Source organism: Delphinapterus leucas, chromosome 16 (genome assembly GCF_059928025.1).
Source record: "Delphinapterus leucas isolate spDelLeu-1000000601 "Yukka" chromosome 16, BTC_Dleu_Yukka2, whole genome shotgun sequence".
NCBI classification, from domain to species: domain Eukaryota; kingdom Metazoa; phylum Chordata; class Mammalia; order Artiodactyla; family Monodontidae; genus Delphinapterus; species Delphinapterus leucas.
The window spans coordinates 11,332,988-11,356,863 of record NC_143144.1 but is presented as its reverse complement, the minus strand read 5'-3'; the positions used below and the strand labels follow the sequence as shown (position 1 = coordinate 11,356,863).

Below are 23,876 nucleotides of genomic sequence, written 5' to 3'. Positions count from 1 at the left end.
AGAAATTGAAAGTAGTGCCAGATGTTTTGTGTGAAAATACTCCACAGATTTAGCACCTCCAGTTCTTCGAACATACTGGGAGCTCAAAACCAATTTACTTATTGACCGATGAATATACATAGTACGCTTTTTGTCACCGGACTCATGACGTGCCATGCATATCATACTCATATTCAGAAACTACAGTGACATATATAAGAACATTGTGCTGAAATTTAGAAAAGTGAAGGTCATGATAATGTGAACTTAACCGTGGACACAGTTCAAGGTTTTGGGAAGGGCACTGATTTTAAAATACGCTGGATTATAAAATTCTGGAAAAGAAGGACTCTGTTATTCTAAATAACTAACAGAATGTGTTACCTCCCACTGGACACTTGATAAATAGAGAATGAATTGAGAAGTTTATTAATAATGAAAGTTTTAACATTACAAATGGGTTGTATTAGAACATAAGCTGACTATCTGGAATTAAGCCAGCTTTTCTCCAAGTAAGCATGACCTTGTCAAGTGTGAAACATTATTATTCCTTTTGCCCAATTTAAAAGTGGAGAAAAGAGCCCATGGATATCCAGTTTTAAAATACTATAATAAATTAAGAATGTAGCATCTCAGGTTTTATTACTAATATAACTAGTGTGTTAGGATGTTGCAACATATTTTGGTTTAGCCACAGTATCAGGTACAGCAAATATCATATTAGGAACAAAATAATAACTACCTTCCTGAGTGTTTAATGTGCTTGAGCCTGTGCTAAGACCTCCACATTTCTGTTTTTATTTAATTTTCACAAAACCCCTATAAGGTAGGTACTTTTATTGTACTCGTTTTACAAAATGAGGGAGTTGAGATTTAAAAGAATGCTAAGTAATTTATCCAAGGTCACACAGCTCATCCATCAAGCCAAGACTTGAATGTAGGTCTCGGGGGCTCTCAAATTACAAATCTGCATGGTTTATAGGAGAAAAGGTACAGATCCTCTATTCACAAAAGTCTTTAAAACTGTACACTGTCATTTGAGGTTTGGTGTTACATCTGTTAGAATATTTGTTGCTTTTTCAGTTTTTGCAGGGGGAGGAAAACATAAACTTTTACCTGTTTGCCATTGTGTGTTACTGATGACAAGATGGTTCTTAACGTCTTGAATCCCATAGCAATGTCAAGAAGATGAGCGGCAAAAAAAAAGTTGTTATAGTGTCCGAGAACGGACATGGCCATATACCAGGCAAGGTAGAGGAAGGACTATTAAGACAAAATGAGAGAAAATAATCTCAGAAAATAGAATACATACTATTGTCAAAAACGACTCTGCTCTCATTCTATGATAACCACTCCACTGACTTTATCTTCTTAAAGATTTATATAATTCCAATCAGTTATATCAGTTTGTTTGTGTATTTTAGTTTGATTTAGCTGTTCTGCAAGGTTCAATGCCATTCTCTCCTTTATATCAGAGTGGCTCTTTTTATTTATCCTCCCACAGAGAAAAATGTATTGACTTACTACTCAACAGCAACTTACTAATGTCCACTATTGATAGTTTGGGCCAGATAATCCTTGGTTGTGGATGCCATCCTGTGCATAGTAGGATGGTTATAGCTAGCAGCATCCCTGGTCTCTACTCGCTAGCTGCCAGTAGTAGAACTCCCCCTCTCCAGTCATGACAACCAAGAATGTCTCCAGATGTTGCCACATGTGGCTGAGTTGGGGTGGCCTCCTTTTTATTCAGGGGAGTTGCTTCTATTGTTAGATGAGAAGTTAGCTGCAAGACACCCTACTAACAGTTGACAGTCCTAAAAGATAACTCAAGACTTGATTTTGAATATCAGAGGGTTCTCTAAGTTACCCAGAGTTCTGGGCCCACGGCTGGGTGAGGCAGGGTGGGGACAGAGGCAGGAGTACTGGGGGGATGGGGGGGGTCACGGGTCTTTAGGAGAACGGAACTAAGGTTCACTATAAAAGTGCTAAGATAAGAGCGAGATTTTGAGACTCAATGAGATACCCAAGGAAGAAAGCACGGCAGCAAGAACAGCAGAAGGCCTTAGGGGAGGTTGTTACGAGCCTTTCTGTAGGAGGAGTGAGAAGATGGTAAAAGAATTAAGAAGCAGTAATGAGGGGATGGGCTGAGATCTAACAGCAAAAATTGTAGTCCATCGATTCAGCCATGTTTCATGATTCTCTCTAGCAACTTCCCATAGCCAGCAAATGGTAGCACAAAAACAACTGACAGTAACAGTTAGTTAAACTGGAATTTCTAAGAATCAAAAATGTCATGCTATTGAGCCAACGAGGTAGTATGTGATTCTCTGCCTTGACAGCTGGTGGCTTTTAGTCATGGGCGATTTTTTTTCATAATATTTGGATATATACGTGGGTCCTAGGCCTAACTCAGAAGCTGTCATGCTCTTTGATAAAAGAAGGATCCATCAAGAAAAAGAGCACAATAATTTAATGTACTTTATTTGGCAGAAACAAATGGATTGCAATTAATGTTAAAAAAGAACTTTAAAAAATATATTTAGAACTTTCTAACATCTATAAAAATTTTGAAGAATGCGATTGCTCAACTAAAATCTGAATGAAAATACACACGAATTTGCATCTCCATTTCATTTTCTCGTGTAAATATATTTTAATTTTTCAGCTACTGAAAGAAATGGAATGAGATATGGGCTGATTAATCATATATTTCTCTGGGTCTTTCTCAGATGTGGTCAGTATTAAACGAACTGGTATTTAAGTAGCTTTCTTCTTTTTTTTTTTGCAGTACGCAGGCCTCTCACTGTTGTGGCCTCTCCCGTTTCGGAGGACAGGCTCCGGACGCGCAGACTCAGCGACCATGGCTCACGGGCCCAGCCACTCCGCAGCATGCGGGATTTTCCCGGACGGGGGCACGAACCCGCGTCCCCTGCATCGGCAGGCGGACTCCCAACCACTGCGCCACCAGGGAAGCCCTTAAGTAGCTTTCTTAAATAGCCATCTTTCCAGCCACTGAAGCCCAACAAACTCATCTAATCAGAGTGCGTTTTACTTTGTGGTAATGAAGTTGGCTTACATTGTCAGTGAAAACGACTCCTAGTTTCCACATCTGATACTTCACATCAATAGAGTTCAGCCTGGAAAGACAAAAAAGAAGAATCTGTAGATATGTACATGAAGCAGAGACTCACAGGCTTGCAAAAGCCTGCTGTCATTCACTCTCCATGGGGCAGAGCTGGCAACCATCTCAGGAGATGAGTTCTAGTTCAGGAGCCCAGGGAAGAGCTGAGAGCTCTGTTGGAAAATGTACTCCAGAGTTTTGTGATTTTTTTTTTTTTTAAGAGGAATCTTGGAAAACAAAACAAAGCATCACTATGTCTCTATTACTTAAAAATAGTCTTTTCTTTTTGACCTTTTCTTTTCCTATATTAAATATAAAATAAACACTTTATATGTGACAATTATTCCTGGAAACTACTAAATTAACTAACATAGGTATATCGAAACTTTCCTCCCTAACTTTCATTATATATTCATAATTGCATCCCAACAGAATAATTTTTAGTTCAACTAATAAAAACTTGCATAAATGTCCACACTTGTTTTACAACTGTACTGATTTTGCCAATGAAAAGGCTTATTCATTTTGGTTTTGTTTCCTATCGTTTTCAGAAATGCCCCTTCTCTACTTCCTTCTCTATCCAAGAAGGAATTTAACCCTTCCCCTTGGTTCCCATAGTGCTTTGTAGACACCTCCCTTTATAATCGTTTCCCATGTTGTTTTGCAGGCGTAGGTGTGTATGTATGTATGTGTATTGATGCCTTCCTCACTAGTCTGTGAAATCCCCAACACCAAGCATGTTATATCATACACTGAATGTCTCTCAATAATGTTGAATGAGTGAATCAACATAGTCATGATCTTTGCAGATTAAAATATACATGTATTAAAATATACTAATTTTTAATTTTCGCTTTTTTCCAGAACTTGTCACCAGTTTATGGGGCTAGAAATTATAATTTTGTTAGCCCTTGCAACATTCCAGTGAATTGATATGATAATAATATAATTTTAGTGTTATTTTCAAAAAGGCTTCTCTAGACTTACTGTTTTAGTCTTTACTTCTTTAATCATTTCTTTTAATTAGGCCAATCTTAAATTACAAGTGCAATGATAAATAGTTGATAATCTAAGCTGACTTCTTAGGAGACTTTTCCCCTTAGAGTTAAGGTTTAATTTTTTTAAGGAAATAAAGCAGTCTTTGAGTTATAATTAATTTTATTATTAAATAATATTTTTTAAAATTTCATGAATATTTAGTGGGTTTCAATATAAGAATACTTTTTCTTAAAAAAGAGAGAGATGAAAAAAAAATAAACCCATTGGATAATTCGCATGAGAGCATGATTATTTCCCATGAAAGCAATCCAAAACAAAATAAGGGTTTTTATCAGGATGTCTGAACTTCCCATGGTCGTTTCTAACTTATTTAGAAGTTTGTTCTTATGATTAGTTGTTTTCCATCCCTGTCATGCATTAGGGTAGCAAGTTTCCTACCAACAGCATTAAGAGTATTTTGTAGTATACAAAACTCTTTTCTCACCAGTAGTGGCAGTGATGCTGTTTGGGTGGAGCTGACTCCACCCCCAGGGATGGAGCACAGCTGACCTAGGCCAATCTGGGCATGGCATTAACCTGGCCACAGGGCTTGGTTCAGGGGTAAACTAGAAGCCAGAAGCTGAGGAGTTTTGCTAGATGGTTTTGAGATTATAAGCTCTCCTCTCACTCCATAAAGACACACATGAAGAAGCATGCAGGCTTTCTGGCTGCTGGCAGCCATTCTATCCCCAGGAGGTGAACTGGCCACTTGTTTAAATGTGCACATACCAAGCCCTATGTATCTGATTGACAAATAAATACATGCACACATAGATACATGAATCATCCTTATATGCAAATGTTCACATTAAGATACTATTCATATAGAAAACAGATAATCTTTGAAAACTCAATCCTTCCAAACACTTTAATAAAGGAACACTACATGTAAATCTTTTCCTAGTAATGTGTGTTATTTACTATATCTTTATTCTTCTAATTTTATTATCCATATTTAAAGGTATTAATAAAAGCCACATTAATTTCTTGGTACTTTGCTAGGGGTCAAACCTGCAAACATTTACTATGTAAAACAGTGGAAAAGTCCACTAATTTAAAACTGTTCATAGTACAAAAACAGTCTAAACTTTCCTTCTATTTTATCAGACATTTTCTAGAGTCACAAATATGACCATGGAAAATGCATAATTCAGTAAAACTATTTAATTCTACATTGGTTATCAGGGATCTGAAAATGCTAGTAAGAAACTCAGCAGCCCCCCTCTCACCATAGTCCTTACGTGATATTCTAACATAAGGGCCTTAATGCCTAAGGGCTGCCAACTGTGTTTCATCTTACGTATAGTGACCACATTTCTTTAAGAACCACATTTGTTTTCTTAAAGTACTCAGGTAATATTTTAAATTTAAATTCATAACTTGCTATATATTTGCTTATCTAACTACTTTTGAACTGGGTTCACATTATTTTTAAAGACCCAACTAGCTCTAACAAGGTTTCAGAGAGATAAAAAGTATAAAAGAGATCAGCCAAAATGTTGTTTTTTAATGCTAGCTAAAATAGTTATCTAAGACAAACTAACATTGCTCTACAGAACCTTAAATATTTATGTTTTCAGAGAAATCGTCACATACCTAATTGACTGATACCTTAAATACACAGATAAGGGAAGGTAACGATTACGTTTTTTTCTAAAATCGTTAAGTGGCTACAATAAGAAATTACATTTTAAAAAGCATGTAGGCTTTACAACTAATTCTAGAATTATAGTTGATTAAATTTGCAAGACAGATACAGATGTATATATATATATGGATACTAACACTACACGTGCCTGTGAAATTCAATCTCAGGTGAATTCAGTTCAACTGGTTTACATCCTTCTAATTATATCATATTATTCCATGCAAGCACTGTATAATAGAGTGCCTCATTTTAAAATAAACTTTCCAAGTAATAGTATACTAAGTATACCAAGTCTTTGCTATTTAAATAAAACACAACAATTAAAAGAATATGAACTTATTTCTAATAAAAGGTCTACATAGCTCCCTTTTCCAAAATTAAGAAAACTAACTTCTTTGCAAACAGGAAGCATTAACGAGTCAAATGTTATGCTTTTGCATCTCTGACTTCAACTTAAGTGGCATTTAGGGATAAAAAGGCACATCGATAAAACAAATCTTTTTTTCTTGCTTTTTTCATTATTTATGTAAATAATGAAAAAGTCACCTTCAAAAATTAATAGATTACATCTGCTGATTCCATAGTGCAAAAATACCCGGAAGTACAAAAGCAGACTTTATATATTCTCTGTTTCTCTCACTGAAGGAAAGGAAATCAGTGCACTAGCAAGTTCAGAAGTGTATTACTTTTTCCTCCTTTCCACCTAGACCTCGGATAGAGCAGAATGAACACTCACACGGCCGACAGGGAGCTGTCTTTCTTTGGCTTCTTCTTTTCCCGGGCATCGCTGAAGTCCAGGGCAGCTTTGTCCATGCCAAGTAACTCGCTGATTCTGTCTCGGCCATAGAACTCTCCATATTTATCCATAACCTGGGGCAAGAAAAAAAGCATTTTACTGGCCTCCACCATTAAGTAATCTCATCTGTATATGCACATACAAACATCTAATTATTTTTATATATAGTATATATCGGTCTTACTTTCAGGTTCACTTAAACATCTAACTTAACGGCCCATGTTCTGTGATCACACTGCTTAAGGTCTTAGTGAACTTATAGCGTTTTAAATAATGCCTAGCTGAAGAACAAGATTTCTTATGCAAGAGAGAAAGGCAGGCCCAAAAGAGGATAGGCTCAAGTAAATGGGTAAAGAGGTGGGAGAAAATGGAATAAAGTAACTACCAAATTCATACCCTGTGTCAGGAATTACGCTAAGAGGTCTAACTTGCTTTTCCCTCATGGGACTGTCATAATATGTTAAGTTTCCTGTTGTTAGCATCCTACTCTGTAGATAAAGAAATTGATCTTGGAGAATGTAACATGCCCAGTCTCAGCTTGGCAAGAGATGGGGTGAGGATGCATCCAGGCAAGGCTGACTCCCAGCAAAGATCTTCTGCGTAGAGCACGGCATGCCACTGGGCTGCCCATGACATGCTGGTATCCCCCCTGTGGTCTCCAGGGCAAACATTCAACTCCCCCCATAGTATCCTGACTCCAGCCATTCTTCAACAACACCTGAACCTGGAGCCTTGTCACCATCCACAGGTCCTCAGTTTAATTCTTACCTAGAATGGATTCCTTGTCCATCGTTAGAATCACTTCTTTGCAACCCCCCTTGGCTTCCTTGCCCCTCTCTCTTCTGTCACATTTGTCTGGGCCTTTGCCCAGATGTTGGGTTTTTAGATCAGGGCTTAGATGTGGGCTAACAGATCACCTGTGAGCTCAGTACCTCTGTCTCTGATATAGCGACTCTTGGCCTACAGTTTATATACCATGAGGATCCCGCACATCATTGAAAATGGAGGCAACAGGAAAAGGAATGAAAGAAACGCAGGAGGAGAGAGAACGGGCAGCAAGAGAGGAAAAGGAAAGCAAGGAACAGGAATATAGGAGAAACAAAGGAACTGAGAACCAGCGAAAGAGGAGGCGGAACGTTAAAGTAAAATATTAGAGTGGATGAATAGAAAGAAAGTGGATAAATAGAAAGAAAGAAAGGATTAGCAGAAATAAAAATGAGCTTTTTCTGAATGTATACAATCAGGTAAATTAAAAGAAAACATAAAAGAGCAATGGTAGTGAAAAATCCTATGAACGTACACTATTTAGGTTCATTAAAACAATTTGTTTTCCAGTATTCTCACAGCACTGAAAATGGGCTGGGCTGATCTGAGTGGGAGTTCTTTAGGGGTTGTATTCTCACCCAGGAGAACAAACTGGACCTCAGAGCAGGAACGCTATGGATTGTCTCAGCTGCAATTACAATCTGTCTATTTATTTGACTCTAGATATATCGTGTCCTTCAGAGAAACTCTTGCTTTAATAACTTAGAAACTGCTTCTTCATACTGTTAAATAATTAATAAGAATAAAATATTCAAATTATCTATTTTACGTTACTTAAAAATTATTCTTTCAGAGCTCTGGTCTAATTTGGATGCATTCATCTGCATTCGTGCAGCGCTACTACTCTGTGGTCACAAGGGGACAAAAACTTGCACCAAAATGAAAATCAACAAACACACTGCTTCTTCCAACTAGGAAGTCTTGGGGGGGTTTTTTGTTTTGTTTTGTTTCTGTTTTTTAAAATGTGCTTCATTTTAAATAATGTACTTGATTTAAATTCTTGGCAAACTCTCTATCTCCCCTCAGGTTGGTAACAAAAAATGTGCAGTTGCTAATCACCAGCCACCCTATGAGTAGTTCTCAACTGGTGGAATCAAAGGGAAAAAGACCACTTCGTTCGGCAGACATTTGTGGCCATTCGCCCCGGACCGTATACACTGGAGCTACAGCTCATTATGGTACGTGGCACGAAGTGATTCAGTTTGGCAGTTGGAGGGTTCAAGGAATAAGAAGGAGCTACAAAATAATGATTACTGTATTTTACAGTGTACAAGTACTGGTACATGCATTATTATATATATATTTTTTAAAAATAACCTACATTAAATTCCGTGTGGTAGGAAGAGCAGAGGTAATCCTCGTCTCTCGAAACCAGAGCCGACATAGGTGCCAGAGTCCGTAGCTGAACTCCTATTTGTGTTCTATCATGCCCTGATGCAGTGCGCATCAGAAGAATAAAACTTTATCAAAATACAAAGGTCTTTGAAGTTTATGTAAAAGTAAATAAAATTCAGTCCTTTGTTGGTATACAACAACTTTACTTTTTTATTGTAAGGGAGGATCCCAGCCCTGGTGACTTAGCTGTCTTATCAGAAAAAGAGCCTTCAGTCAACTTCAGTTACCTGAACAATCTCAGAGAAAATTCTTACCAATTCTTGTTAACGTACAGACTGAGCACTGTTTAGTCACCTGAGTCAGATGACAGGTGGGTGAGCAATGCTTATTTATTTTTTAGCTGCAGAGTATGGATCTCTTATGAAATTTTTGAAATTCATATTGACTCCCATTTCCATTTTGAAATGACATTAGCAGACAAAGCACGCCTCAGTATCTATCTCAGCCTACATATGAGCCACAGCAAATTCAAATCTGAATTGTACTTTAGGAAAAGAATAGAAAATTTAAGCCCACCTTTCTTTTAACAAATTTGTCCCAGTAGTTGTTGGGAAATGACCTAAAAGATATAAAAGCACAGAAATAAAATAGTATCAATTTTAAAAAAATGATAAATAACAATATATTTTTTGGAATAAATAAAATACTGAAAATAATATGTAAACATATATTCTTCCATTCACAAAAATTACAATGAATTTTCCCCATCTTATCCCATAATTTTTCTATCATAAGTATATTAAATGTTATTTTAAGTGTTAATATATATACATGTAAATCACAGAAGAGACTACGGGCTGATATTTTAATGGAGATGAATATGAGCATATTTATTAATAGGCAGTCTGGTTATATTTTTTCTTTATGTATAATGTGTTAATGTATACATTTCTTTGTCAATTGTCTATAAAAATTAAAGTATCTAAAACTGTCATTGTTTGTCCTAGGAAGTAAAAAAAAATCTCATTCCCACTAGTTATCCTTAAGGAAACTTGAGCATAACACCATCACGTGACTCCAGCATCTTCACTAATACAGAGTTCACCTAAGGGGACGGACTTGATTCGATTTAGAGCTGCTAAACAAAATATTGAGCATTTAGAGTAAACATTTATAACACACAAACAAATCATCCCCATTTGGAAACTACTAGAAATCGTAACTCTTTAAGAATTAGCAAAACTAATCACAATGAAAAGAAGCTATTTCACTCTTGAGCAGTACAAACTGCAGAAAAACACTGTATCACTAATACCTCGAATAGTGTAAAATGAGACTTTTGTGATGGACTTTTATCTGCAGCGGCAGCTAGTAGTTTGGATCTAGACCTCACAGGCGAAATAATTAGTATAAAGAAAAGTATTTGTTTTTCTGTCTTATATTTTACATGTCATAATGTTTAGCTAGTCATATGCTTCGCCTTTGGTTGATACCAACTGAAGATTTCCAACTTAGATTAAAAGTGTGACATTCAATATTTTTGCCTTTAATGCTACAACGCCTTCCTTAATGCATAATTTTGGCTTCCTCTATGCTTTTAGATGAGATAACCCCACACTGCAGGTTATGTACCTCCAGCTACACACTTCCCTGAACACTGAGTAATGGATGTTATGTTCCATCAGTGCTGTGGAAATGGACTCGAAGCCATTTTTGATGGAGGAATTCAGAACACAGAGGGCAAAAATTGATGGCATCCATTAGGAGACTGATGGAGCTTATTAGTCTTTTGATTTTCTTGGCTGAATATATAACTGTTATTCACCTCTGCTAAACTTTTGATAAATCTGCAAGAACTCCGGCAAAGTATTTTATGTCTTGAAATTTTTGAGCACAGAAATGTCTCATCTCATTCTTTACTTACTGTGTGTTGATTACGAGTCTATCCCACTGGCCTTTAATATCATCTTCTGAAGGCTGTTCTGTAATATAAAGCCCATCAAATTCCAGTTTTCGAGCTACTTCTTTTTCTCGCTTAAAAATAACCAGTGGGACCTACATTTGAAAAATAAACATGTTAAAATTAGTTTAGATTTACTAGCATCTCCTGTGGTCACTATCTTTACAAAACAGCTTTTGGAAAGAAATATTTCCCATGTTACTTCCAGGAAGGTAAAAATTGAGTGAAAATCAATCAGCTATATTTAGGCAAAAGGAGGCATCTAGAGGTTTTCGAAAAACAAAAGACAGTATAGATATTATATATATGCATATGTTTTTAAACACATAGAGGTTCATAGATAATTGCACTAATGAAATCAATTTTAAATATTAAAAATATTATACAAAATTGCTTTTCTTTTGCATATTACATATATACGTATATATAATATATATGGATGCAATAAAACATAGCACTAATGTTCCAAAATGCATACTTCTAAAAATTTTTAGAGTTTTATTTTAGAAATCTCTTTAATAATTCCATGCTCAGCATGCCCATATGCTATTTTGAAATAAATTTTAATTTCAACATCAGCAAAAATCTTTGTCAGTTTGCCAGAATGTCTCCAGAATTTACTGATTCCCTTTTCATATGGACAGATTTTACACAAGGCACAGATGCAAAAAAGATGCAGACATTCTGGAAGTATCCAAGAATATCCCCTCTCCCCCCCAATAAAACAAGGGAAGCAGAGGGAGGTAGAGGAGTTTCTGAAAAAAACTTTACGTTCTAGTCTTTTACCCTGGACCCTGGTTTTTCAAAAGTCTTCTAGAAGTTTCCCAATCAGAAGCAGGGCACAGTGAAATAAAAGCCCTGCAGTAAAAAGGTGTCATGCTAGGAAAAGATAAAGAGGTTTGCAAAGGTGATGGGCGGCCCTGAGCACTCAGAGAGACTATCTTGAGTTCTATTCACCAAACTATAGTGTTCCCTTGGTAAGGCTCTAGGGATGGGGCTCCATTATTTTCCGGGTGACGTGACAAACAGTGAAGCATTTCTGCCAAGGATAGCGAGAGATACTTACCTAATAACAAAACAATCAAAATGACTCTCAGAGGTCCAATATGATGTATTTCTAGAATTTCTACTACACTGAGCACTGCTAGGAGACATAGTGGGTGGACTTCTGTGGGGTCAAATTATAGGTGAAATTGGCTATATGTGAATAATTACTGACGTGCGAGAAAACTACAATGTGACAGCCACATCCCCTTCCCAGGGCAGCCTGCATCCAGTGACTCGTCACCAGGGAGCTCTAAAGGCCCAGCCCCAATGCCCCAGCCCAGGGCTACCCTGAAGGGGGCATCTCAGCTTCAGAACAGAGACCTGTGATGTGCCCTGTTGGGTCTGTACTGTAGCCCCACTTTTCCCTTTTCTCCATGCTGCTTCCTCCCCTTGCCCCGCAGGTGTTTATGGAACATTCCCTAATAAACTATGTGTATGTAATTTCCATCTCAGAATCTGCTTCCCCAGAAGTCCAACGTGCAACAGACACACACACACGCGGATACACACAGGTTCCTTGGTGCCTTACTATCTTACTTTCAAGCAGTAGTATCCAATGATGCAGAAGAAAGAGATAACCGTGTGCAAAATGGCTAAGATACGCAGCGTGGGCTCCATGTAGCCGCTGCTCTCCTCCAGCACATAGTGAACTGCAATGATTCTAGGCGAGCTGTCCGGGCTGCTAACTTTGGCATTTTCACTTGAACTGCGAGTGGGGAGCTCCTTTCCTTCAACCACAGAAGAAGTGGAGACCTGATTCAAATCATTTAAAGTACAGTCAGTTCATTTCCTCTGACATCAGGGTAAACAAGAAACAATGGAAACCCAGTCTTAGCAAATAGCTGGATGTGAAATCACTGCACGATGAAAAGACTAAAAGCAAAGGCTAAAAAAGATAGCTTTTTCAGTATCTTGTAATAACCTATAATGGAAAAAGAATCTGAAAAAGAACATATGATACATTATATGTAGAGAAAAAATATATATAAATATAACTGAAATATATATATATATAACTGAGTCATTTTGTTATATGACCGAAACTAAACCCAGACATGAGGATTCCAGTACATGCAGGAAATAATTAGATGGCTAAGCTGCCTTCTCAGTGATCAGAATAATTTAATACAGTACAGATATGCCACACCCAGATACAGTAACAAGTGAGATAGTCAGCCAAATTAGACCCTGAGTACTGTGGGTAAATCCTCTGCAAATCCAACATTCTTCAGTGGGGGCGTTTCTCACCTAGTGTAAAGGAGCAAATCTATCCCTGCTGTACTAGACAGTCAGCAGTGTGCCTGAGATTCAGGTTTTCATTTTCATCAAATACATTTCAGCATCGGTTTTGATGTGCTCACTAGTGGATCTCTGAAATCTTTACATTCAATTCAGTCTTTCATATTGGTTATTAAAAGACGAAGATGTACATACCTTATAAAAGAGCAAGATGAAATTGATTGCAAACGCGACAAATAAGGCTAACATTCTCATGTTGTAAAAGTTGCGAGCAAAATAGTTCTGAAGGTGAAAAAAATTATTAAAAGGTCATTGAATCGAGAGACTTGAAATTTGCAGACAATTGAAATAAAGCATTCATGCATTTACCCAAAACTATTTGTTGAGGGCCCACTGGGTTTCAAGTCCCATGCTTGGTGCTATCGATGTAAAGCACCAAGCTTTATGACGTAAACCACCACGGAGGAGACATAATAAAAGAAGCACATTCACAGATAAAAAGCGTAATTTCAGGGAATGTTAAATGTTATGAAGAAAAATCCATCAGGTTAAGGACTTAGGGAACAGGGGCGCTATTCAGACAGGTGGTCAGAGAAGATCTGTCTAAGGAGGTGACATTTGAGCTGAGGCCTGGGTGCCACTGGACGGCAATCAAGTGAACAGTTGGGGACGGGAATGTCAGAGAAAGAGCTTGGAGGGCAAAGGTCCCGAGTCCCAGGTGATGCTGGTGTGTTTGACGGATAGTGAGGAGGTAGCGCGGTGAGAGGAGGGGAGAGCGGGAGGGAATGAGGTCAGAGAGGTGAGTGGGGGACAGGGTTCTGTAGCCCTCTGATAAAAAGTCTGCTGCCCCTTATAGTGCAGTGGTTCAGTGTCTGATCGCTGGGACCACACTGCCTGGGCATAAAGCCTGACCTCACCACTGACTCACTGTGCGATGTGGACAAGAGACTTAATCACTCTTGTAGCATCACTTTTCTCACCTGTAAAGTGGGGATAACAACAAAACCTGTCTCATAAGTTTGCTATGAGGATTAGGTAAGTTACTATAGGGGAAGTTAATCATTAATCTTGTTAATATCATTGGAATTATTATTTTATTCTAAATGGGACGGCAAGCTCTTGGAGGAGCTGAAGAGGGCTGATGCAATCAGATGATCTGAAAGACGATTCCAGCTACTGAGTATAAAATAGATTGGAGGCAAGCATGGAAGGCAGGAGACGAGTTAGAAAGTGACTGCAGGATACAGGAAGAGATGATGTTGCTGGTGGTGGCTTGGACCAGGTGGTGGCTGTGGAGGTGGAAAGTACTGGGCAGACTCTGGGTACATCTGGAGGAGAGAGCCGAGAAGAATTATTGTTGGGTTGTATCTGAGGTAGGAAAGAAAGAGAGGACTCAGAGATGATAATTCTGGATTTGGGGGTCTGAGCAACCAAGTAAATGGTTGGTTCTATTTTTTGAGCTATGAGGGAAAAACATACAAAACCCTTAGAGGAGCAGTGGGTTTAAGGAAAAAGGTTATGGGGCATACCAAGAATTTGTTTTAATATTAAGTGGGAGATGACTATAAAGTATCTACCCGGATATGCCAGGGGCTTTAGCATCATAAGGCCATAGCAAAATGCCATCTCCTTAGTTATCCCTCTCTGTGGACACAGCCCATCCTGATGGTGTCATCTCCCCACACACGACCCTGACTTTTCTGCCACCGTTTATAGGACCAAAGTTGGCCACCACATCCAAACCGGGTCAGTCACATTGGTTCTCCGTGGAAGGTGGGACTGGGTCACAGGTCACAGTTAGGTACTCTGGTTATCTGAGCTGGGAGGTCACAACGACTCGGGTCACGAGGGGCCTGTGGCCCCTGGTGTGGTCATGATTAGGCTGGTGCATGCAAACAGGTGAACAGAGAAAGTCATATTGCAAGAGAAGCAGGGAAGTAGGAACTGTGACCTCGGAGACAGAAGGATGGAAGGAAACCTCAGTGATGTGCTCTACTCAACTGCAGTTACACATACTCTTCAGGAGCCCACGGGGACTGCTGCAGCTTTATTACAATGCCTGTGCAGCCTCACACCCTATACCACGCCCAGACCACACCTGCCGCCACGTCCACTGTGACAACACATCAAACCAGTGGTTATCCAGAGTTGCCTCAGAAACATCTGTGTTCTGTGTACTCTGCATTACATAATATAGTAACATACAAGGTAGTTTAAGAAAATATAGGTCAAACTATTAATTAAAATATATACTGGTACATTTTAAAAAATGTGTCATCTATACATTTATGCATAAGCAGTTAGAACATATCACCGCTGAGAACAGCCCATTTCCCTTACGGGTGAAGTTCTATACTACATGAGTTTCTTGTCTATTTTCTTCTCAAAGGTTAAGTATGATTTTGCCTTTCAAACTGGCCGTGTTATGGAGCAGTGCTCATAATTTCTAGGTCCGACATTATTGGTCAGTACCTCTTACAGGTTTATTCTAGACATTCTTCTCCCAGTCTTTTCCTGCTTGAAAAAATTATATATAATATTTATGCACATATACATACATACACATATAAGAGGCCTTTCAAACAAAATTTTTAACAATTCCATCCTGTATGAATAGGAAGAGAGAACTACATCTCCTTTCTTTGTTTTCCACGTACATGTATATATTTTATTAATTGGGAGAACATTTCCACAAAGTGTTTAGGACACTACATAAAGAACTGTCTTCTCCCTCTTTGTTCTTGCATTTATTTACTTATTTCCACTTAAAGAATAATTTGGAATAGACCTTCTTATTATCAATGGAGAGTTGGCTCACTGCATTAATATTTTTATATCTGGAATTCTAATAAAAGGGCGATGTTCTAGAACAACTGACTAACCCCACTCTGGAACATCAATATGAATTACTTGTCCCCCAGAAGGTATTCTTTGTTATAATGTATGGCAGAGCCTTCCATAGTGTTCTGCAAAGAGGGAGCCCCGGGGTTATGTTTATTGACTTGCCCTAAAGTCCTTGTAGGAAGACACTGGCAGTCACTAAATCAAGTGGACCCTCATGGGAATGTGTGCAGAGGTTATGTGTTTGATGACAGGGAGCCGTGGACCAAGGAATTCATTTTAACACATAAACACTAAGATGGGCAAATACAACATACGTGCAGGGCTGACCCAAGGGAAGGTCAATGCATATTTACTGCACCCGAATGATGATGATCTCACAGTATATCAGTAACAACATTCATTTTAAAACATCTTACTAGAAGCTTCTGTTGATAGGCTATGATTTTCTTCCAGAATGCTGACTCAGGAACTTCTGGCTCTCCATATCTGTGTGTGTGGAGCTGCCTCAATTTTTGTTTACCCTTATCTTCTTTGGCTTTTTCTTCTTTTTCTCCATCTTCTCCCCTACGAACACAAATGAATGAAAAATAAGCCATCCATAAACTAAAGAACTGAACAGGTTTTGTGCCAAAGTATACAAACGAACGAATATTTAAATCATAGCATCTGTTCTAAAAACGGATATCTCTTCCAATGAATTATGATATTCAGAACTTTAGAATTAGGGGTAGGACTTCTTGCTTATCATAGCCCCCTACAGACGGATAATTTCTGTGAAGTTCACATCTATAGGACATTTTACAGGCTTCAAGTATCTTTGTATTATACCTAGCATATTCCTTTCCAAGTGTAGAGTAAAATATTTAAGTGAAAGAATAACAATGGAGACTTTTTTTGTCTGCTACTTTTTAACATACCTTATTATTATTATTATTATTGCAGTACGCGGGCCTCTCACTGTTGTGGCCTCTCCCGCCGCGGAGCACAGGCTCCGGACGCGCAGGCCCAGCAGCCACGGCTCATGGGCCCAGCCGCTCCGCGGCATGTGGGATCCTCCCGGACCGGGACACGAACCCACATCGGCAGGCGGACTCTCAACCACTGCGCCACCAGGGAAGCCCTAACATACCTTATTTTTAAATTCTTATTTCAATGTTCAGGCTACTAGGATTTAAAATCAGAGGCGTACGCATTTGGTTGTTCACATGTATAAACGATGTCAATACATTAATTTTGCAATAATGAAATTAGACAATAATGAAATTAGAAGCACTGAAATTTGACACCTAAACCCCTCTAGGTGCAAAATACCAAGGCTTCATGGAAGTATATTTATGTATATGTGTAGTCACATATATGTAACCCACATAACAACCCATACTTAACTCATATGAGGTCAAACATTATTTTAACGTTAAAGAGTTGCCATTGAAATGACTGTCATGCCCTGTTACATTTGTCTGCATTTCACTATGATAGTCACTTATGTGGCCATTTTTACAACTGATTTAACAGTTCAAGATCTATGACAATGAATAGTGCTGACTGTACAAAAGAGACAACACTGGCCCTTGTTTGAAGCCTAATTCAAACAAACCAACTGTAAAAATACACTCTTCAGACAACCAAAGAAGCTTAAATATTTAGCGGGTATTAGATGGTACTAAAGAATAATTGCAAATTTTGTTCGGTATAAATAATGGCATGATAATTATGTTTTTTTTAAAGTCCTTAGCAATTAGAAATGTATACAAGATATTTATGGGAGAAATGACATGGTGTCTAGTATTTTCTTTAAAACAACTTGTCATACAGGAGGCCCCGAAATATGTGTGTGTGTCTGTGGTAGGGAGGGTAGGCAGGAGAAAACCTAGATGAAACAAAATTAGCAAAATGTTAATAATTAGTAAAATTTGGTGATGTGTATATGGGGTGCATTATAACATTCTCTCTTTTGTGTGTGTTTGAAAATTTCTAATAACAAAACTCTTTAAAAATTTTCTATCTCAAATAACTTGGAAATAAAAATGATTTTCCCTGAAAAAAGTGTTAAGTTATTCAAAAGGTGACTCAAGTGATGTCAAGTAGGCATGTGAAAAAGTTGAATAAAACTGTTTTCCATGAAATATAACATTAGAAATAAGAACTATTTCTGAGTTATATCATTTAATGTTTTAATTTTATAACAACTAAATTAAAACAATTCTAAATAAACATTTGCTATTCTAAAAACAAAAGAAGAAAAAACAGAACAGACAATGAAAACAGGCCAAAGGAAGTAACAGAATAGAGGAGAAAAATAAAATGCTACATGAGAATGCTACAGGTGCACTATAGGCACTTAATTTGATTTCCCCAGTTGTTAAAAATGTGCATATAAAACTATGTAAACTTGGAGAAAGATGTAGGTTTCAATTATTAACAGAAAGCCAGTGTTATGAGGAAATTATACATTTTCACTGCTTCATAGGCAGCTCTTTATTTCTCATTGTTGCATTTATAACCATGCTCCATAGCACCAGGAATATTGCTGAAAATGAAGTTTCCTGGGTCCCAGACCTGCTGATTCAAAATCTGTGCTGGGGCCTAGGAATCTGTGTCTTTTTTTTTTTTTTTAAAGAAGATGTTGGGGGTAGGAGTTTATTAATTAATTAGTTTATTTTTGCTGTGTTGGGTCTTCGTTTCTGTGCTAGGGCTTTCTCTAGTTGTGGCAAGCGGGGGCCACTCTTCATCGTGGTGTGCGGGCCTCTCACTATCGCGGCCTCTCTTGCTGCGGAGCACAAGCTCCAGACGCGCAGGCTCAGTAGTTGTGGCTCACGGGCCTAGTTGCTCCGCGGCATGTGGAATCCTCCCAGACCAGGGCTCGAACCCGTGTCCCCTGCATTAGCAGGCAGATTCTCAACCACTGTGCCACCAGGGAAGCCCGGAATCTGTGTCTTTAATAGACTCTCCAGGTGGTTTTTACGCAGGTGGCCCTAGGACTGTGCGTTGAGGACCACCATGCCCCAAGAATTCTGTGCCACGGCATTCAGAACGTTTGTCCCCTCCCTTCTTTACAAGGACAGAATAGATGCTCGATTTTAAACAGAGAACTACAGCAGTCAGTCATCTTGCAGAGAGCATCACATGGAATCACTGAAGTCTTTTCTGCTGAGAGAGAAACACACAAACAGAATCCTCACGGCACAAGAAAGAGGTGGGAGTGGCCCCCAGGGCGGGTGTGTGGTCTACGCTTATCCCTGCCCAGGGGCTGAGGCTCTCCACTGAGATGACAGATGTCATCCTGCAGCCTGAGAGTCTCCACTGCATCCCCTGAAGAGAGAGGACGAGTGAAAGACACTAAAACAAAGGAAAGGATACAGCAACTACACCTACTCGGCTTTCTCAGGTTCGGATTTGCTTTCTTCTTTTTCTTCCTTTTCTTCTTTTGCCTTCTGTTCCTTGGATGAGTCAATGGGGAAAAGAGAAGCAGGATTACACATCACTTTTGAATGAGTTTAGGGAGCCCCGTGACCCTGTGTCAAACTGTAACCTATAAATGATACCCTCCTGTCTCCATTGAGATAAAACTTTCATGTGTGCCCTTTCTTCTACTGGTCCACGCATTTCCCCCCTCCCCGCACTTACCTACCAGGCCAGCAGTAGGTACCAACTTTCTGAGCTCCTTCCCACTTTTCTTATTTCACAACTACCTTCTTTCCCTCAGTCACCTACTCAAATCCTCCTCATCTTCCAACACCAACTTAAGTCCCACTGCTTAAGTCTCATCTAACTACTCCAAGCTATACTGAGGTTTCCATTTTCTCAACACAGGTAACCTCTACTGTCTGCTGCCTATGCTACGTACCACTTAATAATTTTCTAACTTTTTCGTGAGTCTTTTATCTTTCTAATAAACTCTTTAAGGCAACTTGAAAGCAGTGAGCACATCTTACATTTCTTTTAATTTGCTATGATACCCAGTGGTATCAGACGCCCGGCCAATCCTCGTAAAATATTTGTGGATGGAATGATTATCGTTCAATTGCCTAATGTCAGGAGGGTGAATACTTCAGCTCGTACTTTCATAGTTTAACTTAACAATTTATAAGGAACCTTCACAAAAGGCTAGCTCCACCTGAATAAAAAGCCGTTCCTCTTTGGCAAGGCAAGTCACGTACTGAAAACCGCCCTGGCACTAGCAAGACGGCTGATGTCAAGTTCACTTAGTGTGCCCACCTGAAGTCCAGAGAGCCGCTGTGACTGGAGGTAAGTTACCTGGAACTTTTCTTGCACCTCGGGGATAGGGACGGGGTTGCTCATGAGGTCGCTCAGGCCAGCATTGGGATTATGAGGAATCAGTTTGTACTGCCCGCCTTCTCGCTTCAGGTCCAGGCCAAAGATGTCGGAAAGCAGGTCACTCTCCTCTGTCAGTTCCTTTAAGTCCGTCAGATCTTCGCTGGGCAGGGCGCCTTCCATGGCTTTCCTCTCTCCGTCCTCCCCGTCTCCTCGAACCTCATCCTGCGTGGGGTCCGGCATGTTGGCCAAGAGCTCCGCCACCTTGATCTTCTTCGCACCTTCCACCAGGCTTCCTCCTAGCAGGAGGCTGCCGACGATGCGGGAGAAGCCTCTGAAAACGCTCGCTACGAAGTGCAGGAGGCTCATAAAAAACCCCCAGTAGGACATAAAGAAGGCCGTGACCATGTCCTTCACCGTCATCTTCTTCACCTTCTTCATCTGCTTCTTCAGGCTCTTTAAGCTGAGCATCCGCATAAGGGTCAAGATATTATACCTGAGGGCAAACAGGGCCGACGTGACCGTCACGATGGAAAAGAAACCCGTCCTCGGCCCCTGCTCCTCTGGCTTCTCCTTCCCGCTCTCCTCTTTATTTGCTGACCTCTCGTTCAAGTCCGACTCTGAGATCTGAGCTGCGAGCTGCATCTCAAATATGGTGTCCTCACAGAAGTTCACGAAGAGCTCCATCTTCTCTTTTTCTCCCCCTTCGTTGACCACATCAAATATAAATTGCCTTTTGGACTCCTTGACCTGGGGCTTCTCCCACTGGGTTCGGCTGGACTCACTGATTTCAAAGTAAACCCTCTCGATGCGCTTGGCACTGCCCATGATCTCGATGCGGCCCAGAAAGGGCTGGAAGTAATTCAGGACGCTCTCGGCCAATTCCAGGAAGGTCTGCAGCCGGGTGTCGTTGGGCATGTGTTCAGAAAGGTTTGTCAGAAGCACTGCCACGTTGAAGCCGATGTCCTTGGCAGGCTCGTGGAACCGCTTGACAAATCCCTCGTAGTCCAGAGTTTCGTTTTCATCCGTCTCTGTGCAGGACAGCAGAAATTCAGTCTCAGACTGGGTGTAGTGCTTATGGCTCTCCATCGCTTTGTGGAAGTCCCTCTTGGAAATGACTCCCTTACCGTCTGGGTCATACTCTTTAAAGGTATCAGAAGACGTCAAGTCCTTGAGTTTTAAGAACATGTCAAAAAATTTGAGAATCATCTCCACGTTGTTGGAAGATTCCACGAGCATATCAACCATCTGTTTGCCGATGGTGCCATTAACGACATTGCCTAGGGGTAAAGAACTGCATTGGCTCAAAATGAACATTCCTGATAAAACCAGTGTCTAAGCCAGGTAGAATCTAGTGTACGTTACCGTGAATTAATTGGAAACTGGTCCAGTTGTATAAGTTGTCGCTAATTTGTGCAGGTAAATATTAAATATCTTAAAATGTCTAAAAAACCTCCAGTGTCTACAGATATATAATAATATATAATTATAATATAGAATATATATATAATATATAATATAAATCTTATATGACATCTGAATCAAAGATAGCTCCTTGTTTATCTTCCAACGTACGAAGGAAAAGAGTAATTACTTGTAAACTGTAGTTTCAAAGAGTGATTACATGAACACAAGCAAAAGCATATTTACAAAGTAATTAACACACATAAAACAATATGTGAAGAAAATCTGACATGTTTTCCCTCTAATTGTGTTTTAGGATTAAAAAAAAAATGGGGCAAACATTTATATTATCCTAAAGCCAGAAACTGAAATACAGTCTCATATTAATAATAAAAATGAGTGTTTGCACAGACCTTTTGGGTTGAAATGTCACTGCTCATAAACGTTACCTGATTTCACGTTCATATGTCTGTGAGGCAGGTACTTTTTATTAATTCTGATTTTACTATTGAGAAAACTGAGGTTTGGCAAGGTTAAATTAATGTGCTGGCCGTGACATGATTATTGAGGGCTAAGGCCTGGATTTGAAACAGATCTTCTGAGAGCAAATTAGATGCTCTTTCTGATTTAAAATGTAAAAGATCTCCCTGCATTTCTTCATGGTCTAGAATGTTTATAATTAGAAAATGGCAGACTATGGATAAGCTTGAGGAAATGAGATGTTATCCTAAGGTATAGTCATCGAATGCTTTTATTCCATGAACAGAGCTTGATATGTAACACGAAGACATGCATCAGGAAAAAGATGCATGGTGAGGGGTCTGTTGAGTGCATTTGTGAAGCATTAAACACCAGCGTTAAGAGCACAGGCTCAGGAGCCATGCTATTGGGATTTGAATCCAGGTCGCACCATCTGTTAGCTGAGCTCCCTGGGCAGACTTCTTAGCCTCTCTGCACTCAGTTTCCTCATTTGCAAAACAGTGATAATATTACTATACAATTCATAAACCTGATATTAGGATGAAAAAGTACTTAAACCAGCAGCTGGCATATTAAACGAGGTTAATTTTAAGTTGTCATTCCTGCAGTTCCTGTTGCAGTTATTAGGGTTGTGGTGTTATTATTATTTAGACTAAAACTTGAATTGAGGTCATGGGAAAAGGATACTGTGCTCAAAGGGTATAAAGTGGCTGCCAACTAAGGGCTTCAAGCAAATGCTGCATCGTTGAAGTCCTCGCGCAAGGTGTGCCTACTGCCTTAATTAGTCAAAGTATAGCTGTGCAGTGCAGGGTGGACTAAGAAACAGAGAGAGGAATTAGGAAGGATTTAAGAAAAAAAAGGACAGGGAACATAATAGCAAACATTTTTTATTTGCTTTGGTCGTATTCACATGATTTCACTGAATGCTTACATCAGCCTATCATGAGCCCCATTTCACAGAGGAGGAAAGTGAAAAATGGGAGACGTAACTTGTGTCAGGGTCACGCTGCCTGCGTGGGAAAGTGGGATGTGGGCGTTGGTGGCAGATCTCAGAGCCCAAGCTCTTACCTACTACGTTTACTGTCTGAGACAGAAATGAAATGCAGTAGCAAAGGAAAGTAGGTTGAAAAGAGAAAAGCGAGAGAATGAAAACCCGAGAGAGAGGCATGTGACTAAGCCGCCACTAGACTTGGTGGGCTGGGGAGCTCTCCCGAGCCTTCTCCTCCTGCAGAATTTTTTTTTTTTTTTTTTTTTTTTTTTGCGGTACGCGGGCCTTTCACTGTTGTGGCCTCTCCCGTTGCGGAGCACAGGCTCCGGACGCACAGGCTCAGCGGCCATGGCTCACGGGCCCAGCCGCTCCGCGGCATGTGGGATCTTCCCGGACCGGGGCACGAACCCGTGTCCCCTGCACCGGCAGGCGGACTCTCAACCACTGCGCCACCAGGGAAGCCCCCTCCTGCAGAATTTTAAGAACCCATAGGAGTCACAAGGCAGTCAGCTCAAAGCAGCAATTTACACAGCTGGAGTGTATCCAAACGTCTGTAATCCCCACTGGTTACAAACAAACAAAATGATAAACAAATGAAACCTTCTTTAGGTATTCTGTCTGAAGAGCATACTCTCTGGGGTATCACTATGAAATGAAAAATATCACTACGAATGAAGTACTAGTGATTTCATTCCATAGTTTTGTAAACTGAGATAGGCAAGATTTCTCTTTTTTAAAAAGCAAACTTGGAAAAAGTAATCAAGCCAGCAATAAATCTGAGGTATCTGTCCCATCTCAGCGTTGATATTTTATCCTTTGCAGCATGCTGACACCCAAAGCAAGCGTGTATGGAATCCTTAAAATAAAAGATTGAAGGGGACTTGAAGATATAACTGA

The 23,876-nt window shown here is 39.5% G+C and overlaps 1 protein-coding gene across 2 annotated transcripts in view; it reads right to left on the bottom strand.

Annotated features, from left to right (window-relative positions):
* The window catches only part of RYR2 (ryanodine receptor 2), a 432,618-nt gene that overhangs the window by 26,403 nt on the left and 382,339 nt on the right, over nt 1-23,876 (bottom strand). For both annotated transcript variants that reach the window (XM_089897470.1, XM_089897471.1), the window contains 10 exons: nt 20,090-21,387; nt 19,208-19,272; nt 16,249-16,396; nt 13,184-13,270; nt 12,287-12,502; nt 10,667-10,797; nt 9,319-9,361; nt 6,523-6,656; nt 3,056-3,116; nt 1,096-1,242 (listed from right to left, as the gene is read on the bottom strand). In XM_089897470.1, the coding sequence (XP_089753596.1) occupies nt 1,096-1,242; nt 3,056-3,116; nt 6,523-6,656; nt 9,319-9,361; nt 10,667-10,797; nt 12,287-12,502; nt 13,184-13,270; nt 16,249-16,396; nt 19,208-19,272; nt 20,090-21,387 (2,330 nt within the window). The remainder of the gene's footprint in view (nt 1-1,095; nt 1,243-3,055; nt 3,117-6,522; nt 6,657-9,318; nt 9,362-10,666; nt 10,798-12,286; nt 12,503-13,183; nt 13,271-16,248; nt 16,397-19,207; nt 19,273-20,089; nt 21,388-23,876) is intronic.